The 10,749-nt window shown below is 45.9% G+C and overlaps 1 protein-coding gene across 4 annotated transcripts in view; it reads left to right on the top strand.

Moving 5' to 3' along the window:
• LOC119455352 (cytoplasmic aconitate hydratase-like) overlaps nt 1-10,749 on the top strand; it is a 607,544-nt gene that overhangs the window by 457,669 nt on the left and 139,126 nt on the right. Inside the window, exons 1-3 of one of the 4 annotated variants that reach the window (XM_049668714.1) lie at nt 2,266-2,455; nt 2,896-2,988; nt 7,873-8,041. In XM_049668714.1, coding sequence (XP_049524671.1) covers nt 2,446-2,455; nt 2,896-2,988; nt 7,873-8,041 — 272 coding nt within the window. In that variant the 5' untranslated portion in view covers nt 2,266-2,445. Of the gene's footprint in view, nt 1-2,265; nt 2,456-2,895; nt 2,989-7,872; nt 8,042-10,749 lie in introns of those variants that run through there. The other 3 variants (XM_037716735.2, XM_037716736.2, XM_049668715.1) reach the window with 3 other exon arrangements.

The following is a 10,749-nucleotide window of genomic DNA, read 5'->3' as shown; positions in this document are numbered from 1 at the left end:
CCGACCGCGATAAAGGACCCCGTACCAATTACTCCGCATTCTGTTACGCGAGTAAGGCGGAAACTTGAATAGAATGTGGCGCTGCAGTTTTTTTTTTTTTTTTTCAATAACAATGCTTCCCGTAAATCTGAGTACCAGCCGCGGGGGCTCAGTTAGCTAAGGCGTTGCGCTGCTGAGGACGAGGTCGCGGAATCGAATCCCGACCGCGGCGGCCGCATTTCGGTGGAGGCGAAATGCAAGAAGCCCGTGTGCTTGCGTTGTAGTGGACGTTAATGAACCCCAGGTGGCCAAAATTAATCCGGAGCCCTTCACTACGGCGTACCTTATAATCAGAACTGGTTTTGGCACGTAAAAAAACCCAAAAGAAGAAAGAAATCTGAGTACAAGGTACCGGATGGGGCAGATATGCTTTACTTGTTTGAAGCGGCAAGCAGGAAGGTTACATATGTTTCTCCGTTTGCGTTTCGCAAGACCTACTGATGGAAAACTATATGCGGAACAATACACACGAGAGATACATGCTGCTTGAAGAACGAGAAAATTATTTGTTCTCCAAAAGGAACCGTGCAATAACATAGTAGAATGAAAGCCGACACTGCGGCCGCAATGCACGCGCATCACCGAGTGGCATTAAAAAATAAAATGAAGAGAAAGAAAGGCATTTACTCTTAAGACATATATACATGTCATATTCGATTATGAACACCATTTGAGAGGTCTTAACGCAAATACCAGCGCGCGAAGTAGTGCGAATGACCCTGCCGAGCAGTATCGCCAGCAGTTTCCAACGGCGCGACCTTGATGTGGCCCAATCCAGTTCGATCGCAGCGCCGCCACAGTATTTTTCCACGTCGGGCGCCTCACTGCAAAGTAGAGTGTACTAGAATATGGTCGAGTGGGACGAGCGGCTGGGGCGGCGCATGCTTTGCAGTGAGGCGCCCGACGTGGAAAAATACTGTGGCGGCGCTGCGATCGAACTGGATTGGGCAACATCAAGGTCGCGCCGTTGGAAACTGCTGGCGTAGCTTCATGTTGCCGAGATGCCAGTTGCTTTTAGAAGACAGTGTTAAAAACAATGGTTCACTTGGCTAAAACTACCTTTGGTACCCGCCGTCAAGAGTCATGGGCGCACCAAAGCAACTAAAACAAAAAAAATGCACTACACAGACGTTCTGCGAGAAAAACTGGGCGCCGCCAGCATATCCGCGTAGCGAACGCGCGCTCGCTAGCAGACGACGCGCTTGACAACGACAGCAAAACTGAAGACGACGCGTTGTATAATCCATGCCTCAAGTATATATGTTTGGCAAAATGGTGGGAACATAATTTTGCAGTTGAAATAAAGCACTATTTTAAGAGCGTACTATGCGCAATCGGCCTCGGCACCCGCAGCGAAAGTACGTTGAATATGCCGCGGAGCTCGTCTCCGCCCCAATTCAGTTCGCTCGCAGCGCCCTCGCACAATTTTTCCACACGCGGCGCCTCAGCGGGAGAGCGCCGTTCGGCCCACTCGACCAATGTCATAGAGAAAGAAAAAAAAGTTTTTTTTTCTTTCTCTATGCCAATGTCTAGTACACTCTAGTGGTGTCCAAAACTCTCATGGAAGAAGGAGCTCTTCCCCCCCCCCCCGCCCCCCCAACCCCCAAACTTACTTCCACCGCATGCTACCACTAAAAGCATAGCCTCAAGACCTGCATTTGTTATCTAGAGGGCGCTACTACTAAGGCGTAAAATTCACCAAATTTACGCTCCAATAATGACGGCCTTTACCTTCCCCCCCCCCCCCCCCCCAAAAAAAAAAAAAAAAATTAATAAGAAACGGTTAGTCGATTTTGAAGGTTATGTTCTTTGTCATTGCTTGCGGCGGAGGCGATCGCATGAGCCGAAAACACGTATAGACATCGTTTTTGGACAACACTTTTTAGGCGTATGATGCTCGCAAAACACAACCTTTAAGATCTGTCTTTTTTTTTTTTTTTTTTTTTTTCCTATCGGAGGCAACCGTAGCTTGAGTGTAAATTTCGACACTAACTATTCTATTATTTAGGGTGCTCCAGACTTGCGACTTTCTCTTTTTCAGGGTTTAGAGGTCGAGTACCTTCATTTGACGCAAAAAAAAAATACAAAAGAAGAACAAAACGTCAGAAATATTGTGTCAGTACTCCTGAGGCCCATTTTTCGCAATTACTTGTTGAGAGAAACTCTTGCGATTGTGTTATTTCTAAAAGGAAAGTCTGCAAGGAAGGGAAAGGGCATTTGTCTGGGACTGGTCACGCGATGAAGTGGCGGAACTCTAGCAGAGGAAAGATAAGCGACAGCACTTTCCTTCTTTCCATTTATCAGGGTTGGTGCGGTGGATAGGAGGCGTTGGGTGGACTGGCTTGCTAGCTGTGTGAACTGTGGAGTTGTTTTGCCCAGCGCTACGTGAGCTTCGTGTCTGCGGTCATGGCAAGGGGTATGCCCATAGTGCTGTTCTGCGCGTCGTTAGTGCCCTATCCTGGAGAAGCGGTCCCTGGCTTGTGCATAGAATAACCGTACCGCCGTGCACGTTCCCGTTAGGATAACAGCTGACGAGGCTCGTGGTGTTTCATGGACGTGTTTATTGCCTGATCAATCTGGTGTTTGGGATATGTCTGTTATTGTGATCGTGCACATTGCTACATATTCTACCGTTTCGTCATTAGTTGGGAACAACGTAATTCAGAAAGCGTTAAATAATTAACTGAATCAACCAATTCGTGGCGGGCGAGTGTTTTCCGTGAGTTTCCTTTGCCCCTAGAACAGCAGGATCGGCACATTTACAGCGGCGTTCATGATGCGCCAACTTATTCATTAGTTGCGGTTGTTTCTGTGGCATTCAGGAGCGCTTAGCTGTGAACGTCATGGTATTTACAGTGAACCCGTACAGTGACTGCGTGAGAACTCTTGCTGTGGACGGCAAGGAATACCGGTATCACAGTCTTCCCGACCTAGGGGATGCCCGTTACGGTGAGTCAGTTCAACACTTGCTCGTTTAATCAATTCCATGTAACATGAGCCTAAGTGAATGCAGGATTCCCAATCAATCTTGAGCGCAGAAAAAGATGGCCATCCGGCTGGGACATCCTCATGGAAGATGTACCAAATATTATCGATGCGCTCTCGCCACTGTGTTTCTACAAAGTAATGTATTCTGGAGAGACATTTGCCAGCAGCTGCCTACTTGTCCTCTGATGTGGTACATTGAGTGAAATATGTTTTATAACAATTGTCAAAGCAGGTTTTGTAGAAAAGCAACTACTTGCTGTGGATCGACAGCATGCTTTTTGTTTACTTTCATGTCTTGTGCTTGCGCACTCAGTATGTATGCTTACGGCCTTAAGTACATGCATATTTGCTAGCACAGGGCAAGTGCGCAGTCATACTGAAAGATTTTCGTCAACAAAAGACTACAATAGATGTCAAAGAAATGTATAAAGCTCGAATTTTAGACCAGTGGGGTGGTAACTGAGAAGAATGCAAGGTATAGCAGTTGTTAGTCAGCCTGTCTCCTCTGATTGATTCATTCATTTTGTGTAACACCTCAGCGCAATGCTGGGGCTATAAGAGACACAGTGGAGGGTTTTTTAATATGCACCTATATCTTAGTACACAAGCATTTTTGCATGTGGCCCCGCATCAAAGTTTGGCTGGGAATCTCATGTGTTCTCTCTTCTCCGTGCCTGTATTCCTTTTGTCTAATGCTTGTGTTTGTCGAAACTAAACTGGCATGATGCACCAGCCTTTATCTCAAAAATGTCTTTTTGTTTGTTAGAATAATAGTAGTTGTCACATGTAGTACATAATTAGTAGTTAGGCATTCATTAAGCGAATTTTACTGAGGACAAGTACTACTTAAGTATTAAAAAGATGGACAGCCCGTCAGTATGTGTAATATTGTAGCCCAGATAGCCAAGTTGTGCGTCTCATTAATGGAAGCAAGTGCAATGTAATTGCTTGTGATAAACGTCTTTTTCAGCAAAGGCAGCAAGAAAATTAAGTAAGGCAACTGTTTACAGCGAACTGTTGTTGATGACAGGTCATTCATGAGATGAGTGAGCTGTCATCAATGCTTTTAGTTGTTCTCATGCGTCAGTTTAATAGTGACGCGGCCTTTGCTCCATGTATTGTCACATTATTTTCCACCTCAGCCTCGTGTACGTAGGTGTCCTCCCTGGGGAGTATCTGTGATGGCCAGATAAATAACTAACAAACAAGTTTTTATATAAGTGTAAAAGGCACAGAATGAAATTCCACACAGTGCAAACATTCTCAGGCAGCAGTTCCGCAGCTGAAGCGAATTTGGTTACACTGTCTATGTAAATTGCTGATAGTAAAACCATCACACGCCACTAGAGAAGGCTTCTTAAGCCAGAATGAAAGGCAGATAGTGATACTGCAATGGACATCAGCTCATATTGATCATTGTGGATTTTAACAGCACTTTGGTGAGTATAGTGAATGTAGCATTGCAATAATAGCTCTAAGGATGCGAGTTAAGCAAAGGTGATAACACAGGCATGACTATCAAATTGCGTTTGTTTTCAAGTCTGAAATATACATGACGGGAAGCCACATGCTTAATGTACGCATCTTCTATTTTATATATTGAAATCTATTTGAATAAATGCCAGTCGGCGCCTCTGTTGTTAGCCTTGCCCACCCGTTGTACTGTCAGTGCCAAGACGCCATGGAGAAAGGAAAGCAATGAGGGAGGAGCATCATGGGATAAAATTGAAGCCAGGGAAAGCTTTGCCAGCAAGGTGATCATGTCACTGTAGGTTTTAGTGTCTTTCACGGCCATGCTCAACACCCGCTTTTCTGAAATGACAGTGGGTGCGACGGCAACGTACAGCATCTGCATTTGCACATTTTAATGAAGGAGATAGACATATATGTTACAAGAAATGACCGAAGTTTCGCAAGTGCACCGAGAGAATATGTGCACCGGGCAGTTAGTAAGTTACCCGCATTAGTTCACATGAAATAAAACCTGCGGAGGCAGCAAACGCAGTTTTCCGAGTGCAGGCGTCACATGTTGGACCAACTTTTAGAGAGAGAAAAAGTGGAGAGTTTGCTTGCAAGACCTGCCTGCATGCTTCCACTTAGTTTCTTTCCTTTCTTCACTGTGAACAAAACCTCTGACAAAAATGGCTTCCATTTTACTTTGATGCCTAAGCTGGGTCTCTCTGCAGGCATGCTCTCAGCTATCACCATGTCATCGATATAAAATCTTGTGTAAAAGTTTGCAGACAAAAAGAAAGGAAATTGTTTACAAATGATGTTGCACAACATGAAAAGTGGTGTTTAAGAAATTGCCTTAGTTTATTGTGTGGCTGGTATTGGCTGCTTACAGGTCTTGCAAAACTTGCATTAGATGAGTGTAGAGGAAAAATTTAATGTATTGCATAAGTGACTAGTTTTCGGGACTGTGTGTGTGAATGCCAGTCTTGAAAGGTCGGGCATTAGGGTTGTTGTGGGATAATGTAAACTATCAGAGTTTGTACACCTCCTGTTAACCTTTTAAAATAAGAAAGTTGTATTTAGCGCTTTCACTGTCTGTGAAGCATCCTGTGCGAACCGTCAAATAGTACAGAAGTAGCCAGTCTGTTATTTATGTGCTTTCCAGACGCTACATGTGCTAGAGGACGCAGGGGTGGTAGCACTGTAGTTACTTCTCGGATACAAGCTTGAATGTGTTGTCTCTGCTGCCGTCTGTTGTAGCTTCATTTCAGGTTGCTCGTTTTTTAAAACACAATCTCCCCTCGTTCACGTGGTGGAGTCGGATAAAATTTGCCATGGACACAAAATGTGAAGACTTAAATTCTCCACTGTGAGAAATGATGTGATGGAGAGTAGGGGACATACAAATGCTGCGTGAACAAACGCAGCTGCCTTTATCACGCGCTATCTCATGCCCCCAGGGCTATCGCAGGACTTGAACTGCTGATGAGCCCCTGTCTGCTTGCTCATCGTTGTTTCTCAGCTGTTGGCATGTGAAGTACACGCAAAGCCTTCTTGAGGGTTCAAGCGCTGTTGTGTTTAAAGCACAGTGTTGCGTGTTCAGTTTCCCAGTTGCTGCATTCAAATGGAGATGGAGTGCAAGGACGCTTGTGAACCAAACATTAGGCGCATGTTAACTGTTCGTATAACAGCGCTAAGGACAAATACGGAAAAACACACATACTACAGGACGGGCACTGAACTTCCAACTAGCATTTATTTCAGACAACTGGTTACTTTATACACACTGCACATAAGGCACACATGATCATCCAAAAGATTGTACAATTCAATCAAGTTTTGTCACCTGAAAAAAATTACAGCTCTTTTTCATACAGCACCAAAGAGGCACAGCTGACACATATCACCTGGCACTGTATGAAAGAAAAGTGTCATTTCTTTCCAGGTACGTGGACATGTGAGTTGATTAAATATATTGCAATCTGTTGTATAATGATGTGTGCATGATGCGCAGCGTGTATAATATAACCAGGCATTTGAAATAAACCCTAGTTGGAAGTTCAGTGTCCCGCCTGTCTTGTGTTTTTTTTAGTCCTTGTCCTTAAGTGCTGTTCTATGAACACTGTCAACCTACTCACACCCAAATCGAGGTATCCTAAAGAATACCAGAAATAAAATCCGGAGGCCTCTAGATTGGCATCTCTCACTGTTCCCGTGCTGTTTTTGGATGTTATATTCTATAAATTAAATCAAGTGGCGCTTGGCTTGCAATAGCGGCATTGTGGGGCCGTGTGTGCTTGCCACTATAACATTGCCTTTCCGATACCTGTTCAACATACGGGCACAGAAAGTAACACTGAGTGCACCGTGCCTTAAGAACAGGCACTGCCTCACCCGTTTCTCTCTGAACTAGCAGGAGGGGAGAAATCATTTTGTTTGGTATCTACTGAACAAATTTTGATTAGGTTTGTTGCACCTAAAAGGTAGAAAAGTCTGCCAAATATTTGAAACAGATTTTTTATTTATAACATTGTTTTTACAAAAATTGCCAAGCATTAGAAAGAAAGTGAAGCATAATATGTACAGCTGTTTCAGTAATGAATGAAAACAATGACGCAGACCATTAAAGTGCATATACCCTGTACCACAAGTTATCCCACAAGCTTGTCAGTGGAACCATGATGATGTATCTTTCTATGTTCCCTATAGTCCGGAGAGATCAGCATTTCCAACAGGTCAGTGCCTATGACACACTAAAGCAAATACCGTGGCACTCAATATTCATAGGGCGACATCATCTTGTTAGGGACTGAGGGAAGCATGCGCCTAAAGTCATTTGTTGTCACCATTCAATTAACTTAATTTCATCTGTAGGCTTTGCTGTGCACCGGCACACAAACAGAAATAAGTCAGTAAAGCAGTCGCTAATTTCTCATTAATTTTATTAAATCTGGCAGCAAACATTTACACAAGATGTTTACACCATCGCAAGCATTCCCAGGTTTGTTCATTGTCCTTGTATGGCATTTGTTTCAACAAAGATGTTCACAACAAGAAGTTCCTTTTGCGCATCACTTATCATGAATCTCTTCTTACTTGCCCAACTTGCTTCTTTCTACTGTAAAAGAAGAAATGAGTGCTAGAACATTTTGCATAGCAATTTTCTGGCTTTAGGGAATAAAATAATAATGAAATGGGATTACAAAAGTTTGACTTGAAGCAGCACAACCATCACAAAGAAGACATGTGGCATATTTGAACTTGGTTGCTATGGATCTCGGAAAGAGTTGCCTTTTGCAGGGCTCTTGGATTACAAAGCTTGTCTGGTCAATATCATTTGCCTTTGAGTCGTCTTGTCTGATGGACAACAAATTGGATGTTGCATTGCAGGCCGTTTGCCATTTGCGGTGCGCGTGCTGCTTGAGTCTGCAGTGCGGCACTGTGATGGCTTCCAAGTCAAGAAGCGGGATGTGGAGGCACTGCTGGACTGGCAGTCTCTGCAGGGCAAAGATGTCGAGATAGCCTTCAAGCCAGCACGGGTGCTTCTCCAGGATTTTACGTGAGTGGAACGGGGCTCAGTAAATCTTGTTGATTCAAAATGCTCAGGCAGAAGTGAATGTGCAATACAGACAAGAGGGTAGAGATATGGACTAGCGCAAGCTTTTCAACTAATCTAATTTCCATCAGACTCTTCAATTTAAACACACAACCAAAGAATGCATGCGTGGATGAAAAGGGGCACACCAAATGGATAAGATCTGAAGGCCGAAAGCGTGAACCACAACAGACAATAACCTAAAGAACCGAAAACAGAATCAACTGATGCACCATCCTTGACTTTAGGACAATCGGATAGGTAAAAATATATATTTTTTTCTTTTTTGAAAAGCCATCAAATGGCAGGCGATGCATATGACCCTCATCCTGTCAATGTCTATTGCTTCTAAGATTTCACCAGTAAGCTTGCTTCTTTCCCTGCACACCATGTTGGTCGTTTCGGTGTGGCCATAAAATTCGTCTTGCCAAACCATAAACTTCACTTGCAGAAAATCAGCACTCGTGTGTGTGTGTGTGTGTGATTTAATGTTCATCTATATCTGAACGATGGGCTGCCGTTGAATCCATAATGGTAGACACGTTTTGTTGTGAAACTGTTCTTTGAATAAAGGTGCACCTGTTTTGCCACTACCTTCATAAAACTGCTGAGATCACGAAGCCCTCACCGTTCTGGGGTTTCATGGTGGGGCTTCCCGCAGATTGTCTGCTCTTGTTAAGGAAGGCTGGCAGTGTCGCTGGGAGCTGCCAAGTTCCTCCACTCTTCTTAAGGTTTATGTCAAGAAAGGTTTATTGAAAAGATGCAAAATGTGCCAGTGTTGCCATCTGAAGTTTTATCTTGAAATCACTTGCTTGAAGGGACACTGAAGGCAAATAATAGGTCGAGCTAGATTCGTCTAGAAGTCTGTCGTCATTTTCTGGGTGCCACTATAACATTTTTCTGCATAGATAATTGCCACTGAAGGTCCCGTTGCTGCTCCTCAATTGCGACCACCTGAGCCAAAACAGATAAATTGACATAACCCCTCATGACCTCCCTCTCTGCCGCTCTCTGTCTGTGCATCAGCCAGGGCTGACATCACATGTGTGGGGTCTCACGGGCTCTTGGTACAAAGGAACGACAACACAGTAGTGCAAACAATCAAAAGGGCATTTATTGCACCTTTCATACAATAATACACACTAGCCGAATTACTACCAATAGAACATTCACATGGGCGTGCGACAAATCAAGGAAGTCCGACTCACCGCGACCCGATAGCGAGCGAATACGTTCGCCCCATGCTATGACACCATCGCCTAGTCGCTCACGTGTACAGTCACGCGAACTGTGGCGCGCTCGAACGATCCGTGTTCGTCCATACCGGTGTCCTGCTCTTAGCCTCGTGCGGCGGTCGCGCGAAGCGGGCCGGCACACGCGCGAAGCGTTCGTGCGTGTTGGCCGCCGATCCCAAGCCCAAGAGAGAGCGCCTTCGACCTTTTTCTCCCAAGTTACCCTGCCGTTCGGTGGCTTTAGCATCGCGACACTCGCGCCATCTCTCGCAACGCGCCGCCATCACTACGACCGCCTCCGGCGCCCAGCCACGCGGTGAAGCCGGACCACAAGAGACGCGTGAGAGTCGCACATCCCCACATCCCCCCAACCTTAAATCACTACACATACTCCGGCGAAACATGTCACAAGGTCTATCAACGTGCGCGTCGCGAACAAAAGTTAGTACATGCGTCAGTGGCGCTGCCGAGGAAATGTCCACACGTTAACCATAACATGCGAGCCGACATTGTCTCTGGGGTTCACCGCTGGCATCCGTTGGTCACAGCACCACCTCTGCAGATTCGATGGCAGGACTATAGCCCAGGACTCCAGAAACGGCGACACAGAAGTCAGGACGAGCAAGCGTCGCTCACGCCGACGCGCCCTGCTGGCGAGAGCTGCAGTAGCCGTTGGTGACTGCCGGCTCCTTTCTCAGCCGCTGAGGATTGCGGGCCGGACATAGGCGGCCGCCGAAATCGCTGCGCCGAACTGGCCACAGGCATCTGCATCGCCTGGGGTAGCTCGATTGTAGTCCGGGGCAGCAGCGCTGACGATGTGCAGGTGACAGCAAACCAGGGGTGACTCCGCTCACGCTGCGTACACTCAACGCACTCGACAAACACTTAAGTAGTGCAAGGGAGAGGAATTCCGTATGCGCATCGCCCACGTGGTACGATGTTCAATTCGGCTAGCAAAATTTCGGGCGGCATTTCAGATGCTAAATTCACGTGAGCAAAGCTTGCTTTCTTGAGTCGAACGACTAATTTCAATTTTTCAATTCGTGCGAGGCTAACTAGAATGAGGGAAGCAAAGTGCGACACCTCAACACAATGGTCCACCAGGTTGTGTCCCTCCACGTGCGACAGGCGGCTTCGTAAAGCCTTAGGATTAATGCGTCGCTACCCTGACAACAACTGGCATCCAAAAAAAAAAAACACCCAAAATGGGCACAAGAACAGGCAGCCGCGAGGAGACGTTAGCTCTGTGAGGTGGTCCTACCCTGCTCGGTGCACACAGCATCCGAGTTGACGGCGCCCACTGTCCCAGACCGTGTCGGAGCACCCGTGGCCCGCGGCCACCCGGCTCCCTGAGCTGCGACTTCCGAAGTCAAAGAGATAGAAGAAGCTATTTACATAAGAAATTCGGACCACCCACAAGGCTTCCGTACTCACTCGCTT

The sequence above is a fragment of the Dermacentor silvarum genome, chromosome 6 (genome assembly GCF_013339745.2).
Source record: "Dermacentor silvarum isolate Dsil-2018 chromosome 6, BIME_Dsil_1.4, whole genome shotgun sequence".
NCBI lineage: Eukaryota > Metazoa > Arthropoda > Arachnida > Ixodida > Ixodidae > Dermacentor > Dermacentor silvarum.
This window is presented reverse-complemented; position numbering and strand designations above follow the sequence as displayed.